Source organism: Halichoerus grypus, chromosome 12, assembly GCF_964656455.1.
Source record: "Halichoerus grypus chromosome 12, mHalGry1.hap1.1, whole genome shotgun sequence".
Classification (NCBI taxonomy): domain Eukaryota; kingdom Metazoa; phylum Chordata; class Mammalia; order Carnivora; family Phocidae; genus Halichoerus; species Halichoerus grypus.
This window is the reverse complement of record NC_135723.1, coordinates 4,499,821-4,519,162: the sequence shown is the minus strand read 5'-3', so window position 1 is coordinate 4,519,162 and position 19,342 is coordinate 4,499,821. Positions and strand designations below refer to the sequence as shown.

Genomic DNA, 19,342 nt, shown 5'->3' with positions numbered 1-19,342 from the left:
CCTCTCTTGCTTCGCTGGGGGTCACGACCAAGGGGAACACAATGGGCTGGTTCCAGCTCTTTGCTGGACGTGCCTGTGGCCAAGCCACCTGACCTCTCCACGTCCCCACCTCCGGCCTGGAAGATGGCCATTATACCAAGAATTCTAAAAGAGGGTGCATAATCATTAACCTGCAAAGGCATGAGCTGATGGGCAGGGGGGTTCTACCCGGTCTGTGCTGGACACCCAGGAAGCCTCCTCCTGTCTGACCAGCTTGGCTGGCATTAGAGAGGTTCCCTGCTACACTGAACAGAACCGGATCCAAGCCTGCCGTTGCACAGGACTATGCTCTTCCTCTTAGCAGCCTGGAGGAGGAGGAAGAACGTGCCTCTGGGATCAGAGTAGACAGAAGGGCTTGAGTCCCGGCTCTGCTCCGAGAGGCTGTCTGCTTCCTCCCCTGTAGACCAGGCAGCGAGATGTTGCAGGTAGAAGGCCCCCCGGACTCTAAGGCTGTCTGCGTCTGACATTTGTTTTGCTACTGATGTTAGGAAATCATCACGTTAGAACACAATCCTGACCCAGCTGGGTCATCTGGCGGTGACAGAACCCCAGGGTAGTGCAGGGCAAACAGGAGGAAATCCCCGCCCAGGACAAAGACCGAGCCTCAGTGTTTTCCTGGATGATGATGCTCATGGGCAGGACCCATAGAGAAATCTGTGTCATGATTTCTCTTTTACTCTCATGGGAACAGATTGCTGCTTCTACCTGCATCCCTGCGAACGTATCCTGAGACGTGAAACTGCCCGGGAAATTGACACTTTAAGCAATTTCAGAAGAAAAATACCGCGGCAACCAACTTGTTGATATTATTCCGATTTACGCCTGATCTTGGACAATTTGGCCAGTGGTCACCAAGGTATGTGTGTTATTTGGTACCTCTTTTTTCACTTATGTTTCCCATTTGCCCAAGTATAGTAAGCAACATTATGTTCATAGAGTGCACACGGGTACCTTATTAACACCTGCTGGGCAGACGTCTCGGTGTGCTCGTCCCTCGTCTGCTGCTGCCGTCATGAGGCACGTCGCTGTGTTTTCCTATTGAATTTGTCCCTCAAAGATGTCAGTTCCCGAATGGAATTAAGAGGTGTAAAGTTTTCCGTTCTTTCGCACGCTGTCATTTCCTTTCCAGAGGAACCGGAATGATACGAACATGTCACCCGCCACTCGGCCTGGCAAGCACGAACACCCCATAGAGATCCCTCGGGGGCATTTGGGAACTCACCACTGGAGGCTCAGGGAGAGACCGGTTTCCTGAATTTAGTCCTGTCTTTCTCAGGGTTTGTCAGCCCACACCCTGGCCAGGGTTGTTGGGGATGTGCGAAACCTGTGCTTGAGTCCAGTACATTCAGGAGGGGCCAGGCCCAGGGTGCTGGGTCCAGCTGTGTCCCTAGCCTCTCGGTGCCAAGGGCCTTTCCGTTTGTTCGAGGGGATGGTAATGGTCCTAACAAGGTTATTACGAAGATTAATAAGAATACAAGCCACGAGCTTCACCTGTGAGCTAATAAAAATGCTGACCGATGAGAGTCCCTATTTCAACAAGGACACCCCAATGTACATGAAAGTAACTGGTAACTGAGTGGAAGACAGTGGTCCATGTGTCATATGAGGTACCTGCCTCGATTATCGGAGTTAGAGGGAAGGGCGCTTTGGCATGAAGGACAGAGTGCTAGGAAAGCTTTGCCATCACTTGCTTCACATCTGGGAAGGGTCGTGACATCTCCAGGCCCTAACATTTCAGATCTCCCACCTGTAAAATTAGGGTGGCGATCGCTCAGGCATAACAAAGCTTTAAATGAGTTGGGAAGCCCATCTTGGGCTTGGGTCTCTAGTCCTGCCCCTTCCCTCCCGACCCCGGCTCCCAGGCACCTGGATCCTGTAAGTTTTGCCAGTGGGAGGCGCTGGTGGGAGATTGGAGGACAGAGGTGTCCGCTTTCGTTGTGACACTGGCCCAGGCTCTTCCCGGTGTCAGCTCTGCCTGGGCAAGCCTGACCAGGTCTCCACTTTGCATAATGACCTGGGTCCCACCTCAGGGAGCACAATCTGCTCCCCACATCCCTCCGATCTGGGTGGGAATGGGGCATGGGGGCTCCAAGGGGTTAACTGGCCTTCCTCCGTTACCAGATGTCACCAAGTTAATAAGCAGTGAAGATAAGGTGCAAACCCAGGACTCTGAATTCAGAGTCCACACTCTCTCCTGCATGCACCGCACCTCCCGGGCACACCTTCTAGCGTGGTTGCTTCTCCTCCCACATGAGTGAGTCTATGGAGTTTCTTGGTAGCTTTTAGACCTTGTGTGCAGAGGGCCTTACTACCATAAGGTCTTAATGCAAGACTGACTTGTTAAGACATCTTTCTGGAGGAGTGTGGGGCTAAGCGTGTAGAGCAAAGGCTCTGAATCGCGGGTTCCAAGAGGAGCAGTTGTAGGAAAGTAGGTCTGAGCCCTAAGCCCTGCCCCAGTCCCGTGCCCACGTCTCATTGTGCAATCTGACGCGTCCGTGAGCACAACCCAGAGTGCCAGGGGTTGAAAAGAAGCTGTGAGATTTTTGATTAGTGCTTCAATTTCTTTGCTGGTTATGGGTCTGTTCGGGTTTTCTATTTCTTCCTGTTTTAGTTGTGGTAGTTTATATGTTTCTAGGAATGCATCCATTTCTTCCAGATTGCCTAATTCATTGGCATATAGTTGCTCATAATATGTTCTTATAATTGTAATTGTTTGTATTTCTTTGGTGTTGGTTGTGATCTCTCCTCTTTCATTTGTGCTTTTATTTGGGTCCTTTCTCTCTCTCTCTCTCTCTCTCTCTCTCTTTTTTTTTTTTTTTTTGATAAGTCTGGCCCAGGGTATATCTATCTTACTAATTTTTTCAAAGAACCAGCTCCTAGTTTCATTGATATGTCCTACTGTTCTTTTGGTTTCTATTTCATTGATTTCTGCTCTGATCTTTATTATTTCTCTTCTCCTGCTGGATTTGGGCTTTATTTGCTGTTCTTTCTCTGCTCCTTTAGGTATAGGGTTAGGTTGTATATTGGAGACCTTTCTTGCTTCTTAAGAAAGGCCTGTATTGCTATATACCTCCCTCTTAGGACCGCCTTTGCTGCATCCCAAAGGATCTGAGCTGTTGTGTTTTCGTTTTCATTTGTTTCCATGAAATTTTTTTTTTAATTCTTCTTTAATTTCCTGGTTGACCCATTCATTCTTTAGTAGGATGCTCTTTAACCTCTACGTATTTGGGTTCCTTCCAAATTTCCTCTTGTGGGCATTAAGGAGGGCACTTGATGGAATGAGCGCTGGGTGTTATACGCAACTGATGAATCACTGAACTCTACCTCTGAGGCTAACAATACACTACATGTTAATTAATTGAATTTTTTAAAAAAGAAAAGAAGCTGCATTTGCAGTATAGTGGGATTTCCATTTTGTAAACAGATGAGCTTGAGAACCATATATGGAGAAAAAGGTGAAATCATGTTTCACCAAAGGAGAGGGAGGAACTGTTGCTGCTGGTTCTCCTACCCCACAAAATGAGGTACTTTTGCTCAGTTAATACATTTATTTTTATTAAAAAAAAATAGACTGTTTTTTAGAACAATATCAGGGTTGCAAGAAAATTGAGGAGGGAGTTCTCATATATCTCCTCTGCCCTCCCCCCGCTGCCCCCATCCCACCACCATTTCCCCTAGTTTTTTTAAATTTTTTTAGAAGATTTTATTTATTTATTTGACAGAGAGAGACACGGTGAGAGGGGAACAGAAGCAGGGGAGAGGGAAAAACAGGCTTCCCGCTGAGCAGGGAGCCCGATGGGGGGCTGCATCCCAGGACCCTAGAGATCATGACCTGAGCTGACGACAGATGTTTAATGACTGAGCCACCCAGGTGCTCCCTCCCCAAGTTTTAATAAAAAGTTTTACCTGAATGCCAACTCTGAGGGGCACTTAACTCATTATCCCATGTAATCTCCCAAGAGTCCTTAGAGGTAAGCTTTTTCACCAGGAGCCTTTGTGCGGGGCTGGGAGAGGGTCAGAAAGGGCGAGGATGTGCCTGACTCCGGAGATGGCCATGCCCCTGGCTGTGGCCTTTTGGGGGCTTGTTGAGATTCTTCACACACTATACAGTCACTGAACAAAATGCTAATTTAAATGACGCACAGCTCCTGAATGACTTGTTAACTAGAGTCTTACGCATTATGGAAGAGCGTAGGGGATTTCTTTCAAGGCAAGCTGAGACCTGGCCACCCTTATTGTTAGAAGGCTCTCATTGCCAGAAGCTTCCTCATGGTCTGGGTTAGAAGCATTTCTTGGGCTGGGGTTATTTATGCTTCTGCACCCACAGAGAAAATGCTCATCAAGAAACCAGGTGATTCAGGGGAAAATTGGTCCAATTACTTTTGTGCCTAGATTGAGACTGATGTGCTGGAGGGAAAGAGACAAGGCCTCAGTCCCCGGGGGGGAGAAGCGTGTTTTGAATCCTAATTATGGTTCATTTTACCTGGAATAGTGTATTAAAAAATGTAAGCACTTTTCTTTTTATCAAGTTAGAAGAGGAAGGCCAGGAAAGGCTGCAGTGTCCAGTGTCCCAGAGTTTGAACAAGACCATGGCTGCCGAGCCCTGGCAGGCAGAACCATAGACAGGGACAGAGCACCGCCTTGCAGTGGGTCCCTCGCCCTCCCAGAGGGACTGACTCCCCACCCCCGCCCCCCGACGCCCAAACTGTGGACTTGGTTCGTCCAGCCAGTTCAGCTCTGTCATTACTGAGGTCCCATGGGCGCTCAGCTACATGACGCCCATGACCTGTGAGACACCGTGTGAGGCCTGGCTTGGGTTCTGGCCAAACCACTGTGGCCAAGGTTGGTCCAGACTCTGGGGGTACTGCTGGAGCCAGAGGACAGGGAAGCTCAAGTCCAAGGTGAACACTGAGGGCTAGGCTGGGCAAACTGCGTTGTTAGTGAGGCTGGAGGGCCAGAGGCTCAGCATGAACGGGACATGAGGGGCCCCGGCGAGGGTGGGTCAGGGTTCCATAGGGACCATTATCTCTTTTTTAAAAAATATTTTTCTTTATTTGAGAGACAGAGAGACAGAGAGCGAGCATGAGCAGGGTAGGAGGGGCAGAGGGAGAGGGAGAAGCAGGCTCCCTGCTGAGCAGGGAGCCCAATGTGGGGCTCGATCCCAGGACCTTGAGATCATGACCTGAGCTGAAGGCAGATGCTTCACCGACTGAGCCACACAGGCATCCTGGGACCATTGTCTCTTGTGGCTTTTCCTGTGGCAGATATGTGATGGGCTCGTGGTTATGGCTGTCTTAAAGGTAAAGAGTAGGGTATAACAGGGCATATTTCAGAAATGAAATGTTTACAGGACCAGATGTTCCGTTTGTCCATTCATATATTCAATCATTCATCCCTCTCAGTCAGCAAGCATTCGAGGTGCTCAGTGTGGCCCCGGGTCAGTGCTTGGTCCTGAGAAAGCAAAAATCAACAGTTGAGGACTCAGCTTGGGGAAGCCCCAGTTGGCAGAGAATATCAGTGGAATGATAAATCACATAACCAAATAAGCCCTGGGCCAGGCAGGAGGGACGAGGGGGTGCAGGGGAATTCAGACCTGCCTGAGCTTGTGGGGCCAGAGCTGTGCCCTGCCCTGCACTGACTGGGAAGCCGGGGGATGCACGGGGTGCAGAAGTCCAGGGACGAGCTGGGGTCCCTGCACCCATGCAACATGACAACGGTTGCACATCGATCACTGGGACTGGGCCGCCCGGTGATCAGATTATGTCCACAGAAGCTCTTCGGAGGGCCTGGGGAGGCATCAGTCACCCACTTTATCACTGTCTACATCTTCCAGCCAATATTTGCCCAGCTTAGGGGCATGAGATATCAAACAGCTACAAAATGAAGCATGAGATTCTCTGAGGCTTCGGCCTTAAGAGCCTTCTGGAAAGGCCTTTGTGGGAAATAATAGGCAAATTAATGGCAGAACAGCTAGAACATAATGAGCCAGTCTCATCTTACGATTTGGGAATATTTCTTCGGAGGGTGAGTTGGTGTGCGTGTCTGGCCATTTTTCCTGAGGCGTCGGTGTTGACCATCCGTGCTGTGTTGTTCCTGCTGGAAAGGAGCAGCTGATTCTCTGGGAACCAAAGCGTGTTTCTTAATTGTGCCCAGCTCCTCATGCTGGATCTTCTGCGAGTTCCCTGTGCTAATCCACAGCAGGGCACATAGAGATCGCCCGAATATTTACTCCACAGGGCATTTTTTTGAAGATTTATTTATTTATTTTAGAAAGAGAATGCAGGGGGGAGGGGCAGAGGGAAAGGGAGACAGAAACACAGCAGACTCTGTGCTGAACATGGAGCCCCACGTGGGGCTCGATCTCAGAACCCCAAGATCATGACCTGAGCCGAAACCAAGAAGCGGACGCTCAACTGACTGCCAGCCCAGCATCCCACCCACAGGGCATTTTTAATAGTCATTCCCCTGGTACAAATCATAAAGGAAAAGATCATGAGACTCGATTACATAAAAATTGAAATTCTTATAGGTCAGAAGAAAATTATCAGCAAAATTAGGTCAAGTAAAAAATGAAGAAAATGTCTGCAAAATATACCACAGACATAAGGGCGAACCTGTTACAGTAGAGTTTTCACAATTAAATAAGCAGTGGACAAGCACTTCATAAAAGAAATCCACATGGCAAAGAAGCAAGAGAAACCCGTCGAACCTCATTAAACCAAGTAAAACAGGATCATCGATACCTGTGAGGCCGGTAAAGCTTAAAATGAGATTGCTCAAACCCAGTGTTGGTGACAGCATGGCAAACGGAGCATTGTTACACACTCCCTCTGGGAGAGCACTTTGGAATGTTCAACGATTGAAGCGTACTGTGAATACAGCACGTGTAAGCTGTGAAATACGAACAACTGTGAGAAAGAACATGCTGGAAAAGTATTTATTAACGTGGGACATGCACGTAAAATTGCTTAGTGAAAAGCAAGCTAGCAAAAAAAGACCTGCAAATCCATACAGTTTTAGTTGCATTTGAATCATGTCAACTTGAAATACTTTGATTTGGGGGTTTTAATAAGCAAGGTTTACTATCTGTGCAAAATTCGAAATAATCAGTCACTCTGAATGAAAAATCAGTTTCAAAGCCTGCAGGCCCAGGGAATTATAAACCAGAAGTTATGCCGATAAAGCTTTGGGGCTTTGCGCTAAGAGCCTTTGGAAAGTCTGGCTGTGATATCCTGGATGAGAAGCAGAGCACTCCTTGGCCCTGAGCTTATAAGCACAAATGGGGACTCCAGCGATCACAGGTTTTTAGCATTCACTGTTGCTGCAACTTAGAGTACTTTATGTCCCAGTTGCTGTGACTCATGCATTCACTAGATGCAAAATGTATCCCCAGACAATAACACGGAGTTGAGGGTTTGCTCTACCAATCGATCTTGAAGCAACCTGGAAACATCTAACTCATGTACCAGGGAGCGCTCTGAGGAAAGCATCCTGGAGACTGGAGAGAGCACCGAGGCCTGGAAAGGCATCCTCAGACTGGCTCACCTCTGCCAAGACGCCCTCCTCGGGCAAACTTCAGTCCTGCTTCTGTGAGCCATCTTCATTCACACTCAATTTGGCATGCTGAGCCCGGGTTTGGCGAAGAATCCTGCCAGCCAGCTCATCAGGGAAGGCCCTACCCTTGATATCCAGTCGAGCTCTTCTTTCCCTACCCTGGACCCCCAACCAAGTTGCTCTGAGTCATGTTCCATCTACTCCCTACCCTACCTGTTGCCTATGAATCCCCACCTTCCCCTGTTGCATTGGGAGCTAAAGTCAGTCTCCCTCCCCTGTTGCAATAGTCTTGAATAAAATCTTCTTGTTGTGTTTAACAAGTGTCTGGTGAACCATTCCTCTTTAATACCTTTTACCTCATAAATATGGTTGAAAAAACTCCACAGAAACCCAGCACGGACAATGGGAATCAATGGAAGATGTGCTGGCATTCCGACACCAAATTCATCACCTGTGTTACATACAGAAAGTGTAGAATCACCCCCCACCCAGCACGTATCCCCATGGAAAAGTCAATCGTGAATTATGAAGCTTTGAACTGTGGGAAGAATTCAAAAATGCACCCCTTGCTTAGCACCCAGTGGTCCCTTACAAATACAGGAAGCATTCTGGAAGGACATGCATCAGAATTCTGAGTGGTGGGATTCCAGATGAATACCTTTCTTTGCATTGTCCCAGTTCCCTGTTTCAAAAATACAGCCAGTTCTTCTTATTCACAGATCTCCTACGTGCAAATTCACCTACCTGCTAAAATTCGTTTGTGATCCCGAAATCCATACTCGTGGCGCTTTCCTGACCATAAATAAAATAAAATCTGAAGCACACTGTACGGGTCCTCCATGCACAAAGCATGATGTGTTGGAGGAAAGCATACTCATTGCCCTAGGAGTCCACACAATCTGGGGTACAGTCCTGGCCCCATCATTTACTAGCTGTGTGACCTCAGGCTGTGTGTTGGAGAAGCTTCCTGGCATGAGTTATCGTGCAGTTGGCCATGAGTCCAAACTTAATTATGAATATCAAATAAAGCATCTTTAAAAAATTACAACAATATTGTGTACTGATTGGTTGACCTATCTGTGACCAGAGATTCAGGATCCTTACCCTGCATTTCCCCTGGGGAATGCTGTGGTGTCCAAGGAGACTTTATGGACCCTAACTGCCCCGAGTAACCAGAATCACCTGCATCTTCCTGATGTCATGAGGAAGGAAAGCGCTGGGTCTGGGACGCAGGTTGCACGCAGGGGTGTGGTCCCAGCTGGGATGGAATCGAAAGGAAGCAGACACAAGCTGGCGGGAGGTTACGCACACCGGGCTCTGGACTGACTGAGTGCTTGACACTCACCATGTGAGTTCACCTCCACACTTTCCTGAGGAATCGGCTTTGTCACCTTCAGCTCTCCTGTGGGCACAGAGGCTCAGAGAGTTATGCTTGCCTGTCTCTGTCCAGCAGCTAGTGAGGGGCAAGGCAGGACTTGGTCCGTGTTTGTCATGAGGGTTGGGATGGACCAGGACAAGAAGTGTGTGCTTCTAGCCCCATTCACTGATGCAGGTGGTAAGACGAGAGTGTTGGCCAATGGTAGGATGAGCGTGGGACTTACGTGTTCAAAACCAGTGGTGCTTCCATCCATCCAGACATGGAGGGAGGTGCTCCCGACCTGGGATCTGGGTATTTCCGTCACCGCCCAGGTGGCCCCAGCAGTCAGTTCGCTGGTAACTGCCCCAGTCCAGTTTAGAGGTTGTCATATTTGCTAACTGATTTATTTTCTCGCACTGTGAAGGTTCTGCCACCATGAACTCCAGTGAATTCCGAAGGAGAGGGAAGGAGATGGTGGATTTTGTGGCTGACTACTTGGAAGGCATCGAGGGGCGCCAGGTCTACCCCGATGTGGAGCCCGGCTACCTGCGGCCCCTGATCCCCACCACTGCCCCCGAGGAGCCAGACACATTTGAGGACATCCTCAACGATGTTGAGAAGATAATCATGCCAGGGGTAAGTCTGGACCCAAGGCTGCGAAACAGAAGGGTTAGCATTAAGGTGGCACCTACTGGGAATTGGGCAGGTCACACGTGTTATGCTAGGTGGAGTCCTATGCTAGGCATAGGTCCTCACGGCCACCTTGCTGGTGAGCCAACGGAGCCAACAGAGGCCCAGAGAGGTTAGGTGTTCAGCCTGAGGTCACACAGCTAGTAAGTGATGGGGCCAGGACTGCACCCCAGATTGTGTGGACTCCTAGGGCAATGAGTATGCTTTCCTCCATAGATCCCCAGGTCAGGCCCCACCCTGAGCCCCTGGTACATGCGTGAGCCCTCATAGGACCTTTGGGGGACATAGACCCCTGGTGGTTTGTTTCAAGTAAGTTCCTTGCTCAAAATAAAGCAAGCACATTTCTAACATTCTTGTGTTTAGCAAGGCAAATTGCATGCCCGGAAGAAATTATTTATTTTACTTGAGAATGAGGGGTGTGTGACCCTGCTTCTGTGCAGATTCTGTCCATGGAGGCAGACCTCTTTATCTGAAGCCACTGAGTCACGGGGCCACCGAGCCGGGGTAGGGCTGTTCCTCCAGACCAGAATGCCTCTTTCAGACCTGCTGCTCACTTTCCACCTCCCAGGGGTTTCCCTTGACATTTGGGCTTGGAGCGAAGTGGGGGATTCTTGTTCTCGCCTTTGAGGTTGTGCAAACACACTGAGTCGCTCCGCACTAAGGCACTAAGCCCTTCCAGGCGAGGTGTGGTTAAATGTCAGGCAGAGGGGGTGGTAAAGCATTCTGGGCCTGGGTGGCTCAGACCACAGACATTTATTTGCTTCTCATAGTCCCGAGATTGGGAGTGTGAGATCAAGGTGCCAGCAGATTTGGTTCCTGATAAGGATTCTCAGCCTGGCTTGTGGATGGCCACCTCTGGGCATCCCTCACACCCCACTCCTAATGTCATTACAGTGTGGGTTAGGGCTTCAACATAGGAATTTGGGGAGCACAAACATGCCCTCCATAACGGGGGATGTGGGAGACAATAGAATTTGGAGTTTTCTGGCGGTGTGAGAAGGGGGCATTCAGTGTGCAGAGCTGCGCTGGGATGTGCACGGTCCTGGGTCCCTGGGATGTGCACGGTCCTGGGTCCCTGGGTCCCTGGGTGGGCTGCAAGGGACAGTAGATGAGCTCTCGGGGCTCCTGTCTGCAGGTATGCGGAGTGAGTGCAGGAATATCCATCTCGAGTGCGGTGTGAGCATCAGTTGAGCGTGAAAGCAAAGGTGCAGGGATCCCCAGTGGAGAATCACTCCTGTCCTTCGCCAGGTGTCAGGGCAAGCAGGGAGGGGACACAGTGAGGGGCCTTTGGGGCCTGTGGGCCCCTTCCTCCTTAGAACTATGGGAATTTATAATTTGCAAAGGCACTGACGTGGACATGAATGTATTAGCATTAGATTACTTTTTTTCCCTGGACCTGAATGTTTACTTCTTCCTTCTGATTCTTCAAAGAAATTAAAATATTTTCTGGGCCCCTAAAAGTATCTCGTAGGCCCTAGACACTGGACCTGCCATTCCCTATACCCCTTTCAGCTCCACCAGCAGCCTCTCTTGCCTGAGCCCCCCAGGCTGGGACTGTGCTGAGCTTCTAGCTCTCTCCAGACCATTGCTCCCTCCTTCTTGGTCCCCACAAGCTCCTGGCCACCCCTGCCCCCACCCCAGACCGAATCCCCTGGTCCTCCCTGGGTTTCTGTAGTACGTGTCCATCCCTCCCCTGCTCAGTGCTCCAGGAGCATCCATGCTGGCTCCCCGCCCTCAACCTGGGGTGGGGGGTGACCGTGGCGAGAGCAGGACTGGTCTTAAGTCCCCAGGACCGCTCCCAGTTCTCAGAGAGCTCCCAGTCGGCTACCTTCACAACCAGGGTGGTCTTTTGTGCCACACGGGGCCCAATGGACAGTTTGTAACTAGTTTATTAAAGATGTATTCGCATTTTTCTCCAGACCATGAAAATGAGGCGTGTTGGCAAGAATACCTCCACTGCCCAGGGGCGGAGGGTGTCTTTTTTTTTTCTTTTTTTAATATTTTATTTATTTATTTGACAGAGAGAGACACAGGGAGAGAGGGAACACAAGCAGGGGGAGCGGGAGAGGGAGAAGCAGGCTCCCTGCTGAGCAGGGAGCCCGATACGGGGCTTGATCCCGGGACCCTGGGATCATGACCTGAGCCGAAGGCTGACGCTTAATGACTGAGCCACCCAGGCGCCCCGAGGAGGGTGTCTTAAATGCTTTATTTATTCTGTTCCCTCCTGACAGGCTGGTCAACAGCCCCTCCTCCCCCCATTTTCTCCCCTCCCCCATCTTCTTCCCAGACTCTGAGATGTTCCCAGCCAGTCCTGCTTTCATGCCCATTCCCAGCGGGCTTGCTGGGCCCCTGCCTCCCTAACCGGGCATGTCTTTGCACATCTGCTCCCTGCCCCCTGACCCCCTGGTGTGGCCCCACTGCTGCCCCAGCCTGGGCTCCCCGACAGCAAGGCTGGGGACAGAAGAGAGGAGGGATGTGGGGGGTGATGGAGCTAGGGTTGCTGGAGGGGTGACTTGCATAGGAGATTGAGTTGGTGGCAGGAAGACCAGCTGACGAATCTGTGAAATCGGGTTTGGTTTTTTTTTTCTAATATGGATTTTACTTTTTTAGAGCAGTTTTAGGAAAACGAGGCTTCTAACCAGGGAGATGGGGCCTCTGTTGTTGCTCTTTGTCTGCCAAGTGCACCTAACCAGGATATAAGATACAGTGTTGCTTTTTCAAGACCTCACCTGCCGTGTGGGCAAACAGAGGGGACCTGGGTCCTCCCCCCGTGGGGCTGGGCTCCCTCACACCCCAATGTCTCCACACAGGTGACCCATTGGCACAACCCCTACTTCTTCGCCTACTTCCCCACGGCCAACTCGTACCCAGCCCTGCTTGCAGACATACTGTGTGGGGCCATCGGCTGCATCGGCTTCTCCTGGGTGAGCTCGGGGCGACCCTGGGGGATCCTGGCAATGGTGGGAGATGCTGCCGTGGGGACAGGGCTCCTGTGCCCGCAGGACCTGAGCAGGTGGCAGTGGCACCTGTGGGAAGGGAAGGGAGAAGGACTCAGCCTTGGAGAGAGTGCCTCGTAAGGGAACTTGGAATTCAGGGAGATAGAACGAGATAAAGTCTCCTTTCTGGAAAATAGCCCAGTTCTGCATAGCAGCACTTCTTCTTTTTAGAGGTACTTGGTATGAATTAAAATCACAGCCAAGGCCCTGGAGTTTCTGCAGCCCATGCCTGGGCATCTGCATTCCTCCCGAGCATTCCAGAGGATTTCTATATACTCTGCAGCTGCCCGGGGCTCATTCCATCCGTCCGCAGCCTGGCGAGGCCCCCGCCCATCACCCGCATGGAGTGATGCGGGGCAGGCGGCTCTGGAAATGGGGCCAACTCCTGCCCCCCATGCCAGACGTCCTGGCGCCACCTCATCTGGGGATAAAATACCAGAGGAGCGGCCAGGCTTGGCTCCTCTGTGTGGCTCCCTGCTCCCAGGCCCAGTGCTACTGGAGGGATTCCCTCCTCCCTACACGCAGAGCACTCAGAAGTAGAGCGATGGCCTGCCAACAGCATCGGGGATCCCAGGGCCTCCTGGGTCCAAAGTGCCACCTGGCTCGTGCCTTGGAGCTGAGTGGACTCATGGGTGCTGACTCGTGCTGCCCAAGGACCCAAGGCAGGTGAAGGCGGTGTTGGTTTATGAATGCTTAGTGCCGAGCGGCGGGACCCAGCATCTCCCTGCTCCCCCCAACCTGCCTCGCTTGCTCTTTAGACTGAGACTTCCATCTGTCTGTCTGTCTGTCCGGAGTTGCTGGGGGACGGAGTCAGCCTCCCGGGAAGGGTTGGGGGGGTCATCCCAGGCTCCCTGCCGTGGCTCTCTGAACTGCTCTCTGCCAGGTGCTGAGAGCAGCATGAGCACGGACAGGGTGGCCTCGGTCACCTCCTCCCTTTGTCTTTGCTGAGCACCCCTTTCTGAAGGACACTTTCTTTCATGAGCTAGCTCGGCTAGTCCAGAGCCATCCTGTCCCTTCGGGGTGACTCGGCATCTATCCCATGATGTCTGTTCTTTCTGCGGACGCTCTGATTTCTCTGGAGCCTGGGAGGGCTGCCTCCCTGCCCCTCGGCTGTGCTGGCCAAGACATGGGTTCCTAATAGTGAGTGCAGTTCCCACGCCTGGAGCTGGTCTTGGCTAGGATGGGGTAGGACCCTCCCCCAGGGCAGACTAGCAGGGAGAACATTCTGCTCGTTCTTACCAGCCATGCATCATGGGCTGGTGTGCATCCTTGGGTGGGGACCAAGCCAACCTGTCCTCGCCCCTGTGCAATGACAGAGGAGCGTCCAAGATTGCAGAGCACCATCTCGAGCCCATAAAAGGCGAGGTCAGCGACCTGCCCGGGGGTTCCCAGGGGATTCGGGCCACCTGGAACCTACCTCCCGGACTGCGTCCAGTCTCACTGCTGCTCTCACTTGTGACTATATAGGAGACTCCACCAGTGTGTCTTTCTAGATCCTTCTGTATATACACGGATGTGGCTAGATGGGGCTGCATGTGGTGGAGCGCAGCCCAGCGCACTGGGGTCATTCTGGGCTGTGCCTTCCATCCCAGCCATTCTCCCACGAGTCCTGGTCAAAGGGCACAGGTCTGAAACTCCTTTCAGCTCATTTCAGGCGTTTGAACAGCCTCCGGGACTGGGAGGTTTTAATCTGAGGTTCAGTGGAAGAGTAAACCCTCCTGCTGCTCCCCAAGTCCTGCAAGACCCGGCCCTTGTTTTGACACCAGCCTCTAGAGATGGGGGATGGGGAAGTCACCGTCCCTCCTGGGGCAGATCTGGGATCTGGGGACTGTGGTTCCCTCAGTTCTTTGAGGGCGAGAAAGAAGAGGGATGGTGTGTGTGCTAAGCGCTCCGCACGGCACGTGCCCAGAGTGGGCCCCCCTATTGCTTCAGAGCTTCCAGAGCGAGGGGTCCTGCGGCTGTGCCCAGTTGGTGGGTAAGAGGGGAGTGGGGGGAGGACAAGTCTCAGCTGATGCTTCTCCCTGGGACCCCCGGGTGGGAGAGCATGCCATCACATTAACCCTACCCAGGGATGGGCCTTTGGCAAATGTTTAAGCCTTTTTATGAAACTGATGCTGAGATCCTAAGTGACAGAGCGTACCCGTCCATGACAAGCCGGCAGGTGGCTGATTCCGGGCTTCCCTCCCCGCTAGGCCGCGAGTCCGGCGTGCACAGAGCTGGAGACCGTGATGATGGACTGGCTGGGGAAGATGCTGAAGCTGCCAGAGGCATTTTTGGCGGGGCAAGTGGGAGAAGGGGGCGGAGTGATCCAGGTAAGCAGCAGGGGAGGGGTGTTCAGCTTCCCGGAACGCTGAGGGTGACGTCCCAGGGCCATAGCGGCAGGTGGAAAAAAAAGAGGTGCTTGAGCTTCCTGTGTGTCCTTCTGGGGAACAAGCAGTCAGGAAGCCTCTGGATCTGGATTTGGGTCCTGGCGCTGTCTGTCCCTCCCTCCCCCAAGCTCCATAGATCAAAGTGGCGCCTGAGCACTTTGCAGGCATTAATTCGTTTAATTCTACAACAGACTAGGAATTAGGGGCCATTTTAACACCATTTGACAGGCAAGGGCACTGAGGCGCAGAGCCGTGGGGTGACTGGCCCACCAGCCCCCCTAGCCCCCCCCCGCTGATCAGTTCTGAGCTGGGCTCTGAGCCTACATCTGTCTGACTGCAGAGCCGTGACTGCCACCACCCTGATCACTGTCCTTCGAGCAGGGAGCGCACCTGTGACGGAGTCCTTCCACAGCTTCTAGAAAGTTCTATGTCAATGAGAACCAAGGTCACTTGACGTTGCTGCCTTTTCTACGCACCGTGTCATTCATTCTCCTCTTTGGATGTGTGTTGTTGACAGCAATGATGTCCCAGGCATCGTCAGGGACAGTCACTTCCCACCGGGAGCCTCCGGACAAATGCACCAAGGCGATGTGGGCTTTGTGCTCTTTCTATTTCCCAGCATGCACGATGGGCTCTGTTGAACCCACCCCCCTCCTTGACATCATTCTTCTGGTGTCAAGTATAGGACTCTGAAATTGAGAAAGCACCGTTGGATTTAAAGGCTCCGGGACTCAGTTAAAGCAACTGTTAATCTGCCCGTGGGCCAGTGAAAGTGCTGAGTCCGGACTGTGTGCCATCACCCGGCTGGTGTGGCCAAAGTCAGGTAGGACGCAAGCCCCCACTGCCCGGGGCTGGCCTGCTGCTCACCCAGACCAGGGCTTCTCACTTCCGTGTGTCCGTTTTCTGTTGCTGTTGCTGCAAATTTTGGTGGCTTAAAACAGCACAAACCTGGGGCGCCTGGGTGGCTCAGTCGTTAAGCCTCTGCCTTCAGCTCAGGTCATGATCCCAGGGTCCTGGGATCGAGCCCCGCATCGGGCTCCCTGCTCAGCTGGGAGCCTGCCTCTCCCTCTGCCTCTGCCCTTCCCCCTGCTTGTGCTCTCTCTCTCTCTCTTTCTCTGACAAATAAATAAATAAAATCAGAAAAACAAACAAACAGCACAAACCTATCATCTTACAATTCTGTAGCTCAGGCGTCTGACACCCGGGAAGCTCCAGGCAAGCATCTTGCCTTGCCTTTTCTAGTTTCTGGAAGCTTCCCACAGGGCTGGGCCATGGCCCCTTCTCCATCTCCAAAGCCCACAGTGTTCCATCTCTCTGACCCCTCTTTCTCAGTCACGTCTCCCTCTGACTACAGATGAGGAAGGTTCTCCACTTTCAAGAGCCCCCTCAAATAATCCAAGATAATCCTGTGTCACGGCTCTTAATCCCATCGGCAAGATCCCTGTCTCCACGTAAACACTCACAGCTTTGGGATTAAGACCTGGACATCTTTGGGAGGCCTTATTCGGCCAACTGCACGCACTTTGCGTCAGAGTCACGGAGGGAGTCCCAGACCCGACCCCTCGAGCTTGGACTCGACAGGCCTTGGCTCAGGAAGGGGCATTCCTGGGCCCAGCTCAGGTCACTCCGAAGAGCCACGCACTGGGACTGCTGGCTGACTTCTTTGCGGCCACCGTGGCCAGGCTGAGAGCCCTTCCCTCTGTCCTCTCCTGCCTCCCCGTCTCTGGTTCTCGAAACTTCCATCCTCCGACACTGATTCTGAGCAGGTTTCGATTTGAGGCCGTGAGCCAGCCTTAAACGTGAACACAGTAGAACAAGGATTTCCTCACAAGGGCAAACTATTTCAGCTCCCTGGACCCAGGGCGAGGCTGTCATGTACCTGCTGGCCTCAGGGAGGGAGGCTGCGCCCCTCCCCTGCTCCTCACCTTGGAAGAGGTTGGCGGCTCTGCAAACTCCAGAACAGCCGACCTGGTTCTCCAGAGGCCACCACAGCGGTCCCTCCTCTAAGGAAGGGCAGAGTCCGGGTACTGACAGAAGAGCAGGCGGCCGCAGCGGGGCAGAAGGAGAGCAGAGTTTCGGGGAGGGGACTTTGGCTTTGAATCCTACTTGACTCAGTTCCAGGTCTGGGGAGAGCTCACACTCCCGGCCACCTGGATGCTGGCGGCAGACTTTACTTTTCCTTTGTAATTCCACACAGTGTGCCCAGATCCACTTTTCTCGTCTGTCCCATTCACTCTGAGCGCCCCCCACCCCCTTCCGCCCCCCTGTTGGGTGAGCCCTATTAATCCAGACTCAGCTCCTTCTTCCCCCCCGGGGAAGTCTTGCTTCTGCTGCACCTGTCACTGTGGGCCGCCCTCCCAAAAGCCCTTTGTGGGTTTTCCAGGACCTTCCATTTTCCACAAGGCGGCCACCTCTCCTGTCATTTCCAGCTTTCTTAGGTTATTTTCCTTTTTTGGTCATTTTCTCCTCTCTATTTTGGAGGGAATTGCTCATTGTTTTCTCCACACCAGTTTCCATTTTCCACATTGCCCGTTTATCCCTTCAAGATCCACTTTGGTTCTGCTATTCCTCTTTACAAAAGTGTCGTCCCCTTTCCATTCATGAAAACCAGACCCATGGGGCTCCTGGGGCCATCAGTCGGTTAAGTGTCTGCCTTGGGCTCAGGTCATGATCCCAGGGTCCTGGGATGGAGCCCCGAAACGGGCTCCCTGCTCAACAGGGAGTCTGCTTCTCCATCTCCTGTTCCCCCTGCTTGTGCTCTCGCTCTCTCTGACAGAAAAAAAAAAAAAAAGATAGAGAAAAGCAGACCTTGACAGTAAAAATGGAAAAGATACAGGACCGTTTGGGGGCAGACTTCTGGTATTATTTCAGTCCTTGCATGTGTGTGTGTGTGTGTGTGTGTATATACAAGATTGGGATAATACAATATTTTCTGGATGGTATTTTACCCACTATTTTGTTGGGAGCATTTCCCATCCTTTGAGGATATTATTGCATTATTTTCTACGATGCATCACAGTTTATGTAAATAATACATGACATACATTGTATCAGATTTTCCCCTTTATAAATAACATCTCAGAGGATACCATTTAGGGCAAGTGCAACGATCTTCTAAGGAAATTATCGCCTTCCTGCTGAGGCTCTCTGAATTAAGACCATATCCACCGTTCATGCTCCACAAAAAGTCAAAAAAAAAAAACCTCACAAAAATAAAAAGAGTGTTTCTGGGTCATTGGATCTTATGACTAAAACAATTTCGCATTCGGCTCTTTTCAGCCGGCCGAGATGATTCTTCTAATTTGATGCTTCTCAAAAATCTTACAAATACCCCATAATCTCAGGCGTGCCCTTTATACCAACAGTGACTTTTTACTGAATGCCCTCTCTGGGCTAGGCTTATTCCTAGTGCTTCATGCGATCCTCTTTCAACCTGCAAATAGTTATGAGGGTTGACTGCATTATCAATGACTTTTCTTATCGCTGAGGAACCTGGAGCCAAGAAAGGGAGCGTATCGTGCCCAAGAGCACAAGCTAACTAGAGGCAAGGCAAGGACGAATTCCACCAGCTCATCTGTGACTCTTGGTTTGGGTTAGAGTATCCAGAGGTTCATCTTGCAATTATCCTTACTTTAAAGACAATCCCATTTTACAGAGACACCGGCCGCCCCAGCATCGGTTGGGAATCATCCTGGCATCTCTTGGCCCCTGGGGTCAAATCCTCCTTCGAGCCCAGGTCCCTCCGTGTTGCTGTATGAGCGCATGCAACCGTGTCTGTCTGCGGCAGGAAGCCCACCCTGCCCAGCTGACAAGGCTGATTGTCTGCAATCTGTGAGACCCAGACAGCACCATGGCCTGGTGACCGCCGCGGGGCCAGAGCTGTGGAGGGACGCTGCGCCCCTCCAGGCCATAGTCCCAGCTTCTAGACGTCAGCACGGTGACGGGCAACAGAGTCAAATGGCAAGTCATCCTCTGAGCTGGACAAACCGGGCCGGAAAATGGTCTCTTAATTGGGTTTGAAAGCTCTTGTGGAAGAAAAGCCAATTGCTCGCCACGTGTGTGGTAACACTTGAAACACCCAGAGGAGGAAAGGGCGGTTCTGGCCCCTGAGTCACTTGTCACCAGCATTTCCTTCTGCTTCATAGCCAGCTTGCCATGGCAACCTTTGTCCCTGCTGCAGTAAAGCTAAGATGTCATTACACAGCCTCAGTTCCAGAACAGACCCCCTGCTCCTCTCTCCCGGGCAAAGCTCAGCTCAGCTTTCCACAAAGGGCCGGAAATCTGCCTGAATTCTGACTTCAGGGCCGGAGCCTGTGGGCTGCCCGGGAGCCCCTGAG

The 19,342-nt window shown here is 51.8% G+C and overlaps 1 protein-coding gene across 2 annotated transcripts in view; it reads left to right on the top strand.

Annotated features, from left to right (window-relative positions):
- The window catches only part of DDC (dopa decarboxylase), an 82,419-nt gene that overhangs the window by 10,263 nt on the left and 52,814 nt on the right, over window positions 1-19,342 (top strand). Inside the window, exons 2-5 of one of the 2 annotated variants that reach the window (XM_036115232.2) lie at window positions 731-895; window positions 9,375-9,586; window positions 12,451-12,564; window positions 14,829-14,948. In XM_036115232.2, coding sequence (XP_035971125.1) covers window positions 9,386-9,586; window positions 12,451-12,564; window positions 14,829-14,948 — 435 coding nt within the window. In that variant the 5' untranslated portion in view covers window positions 731-895; window positions 9,375-9,385. The remainder of the gene's footprint in view (window positions 1-730; window positions 896-9,374; window positions 9,587-12,450; window positions 12,565-14,828; window positions 14,949-19,342) is intronic. The other variant, XM_036115226.2, reaches the window with a different exon arrangement.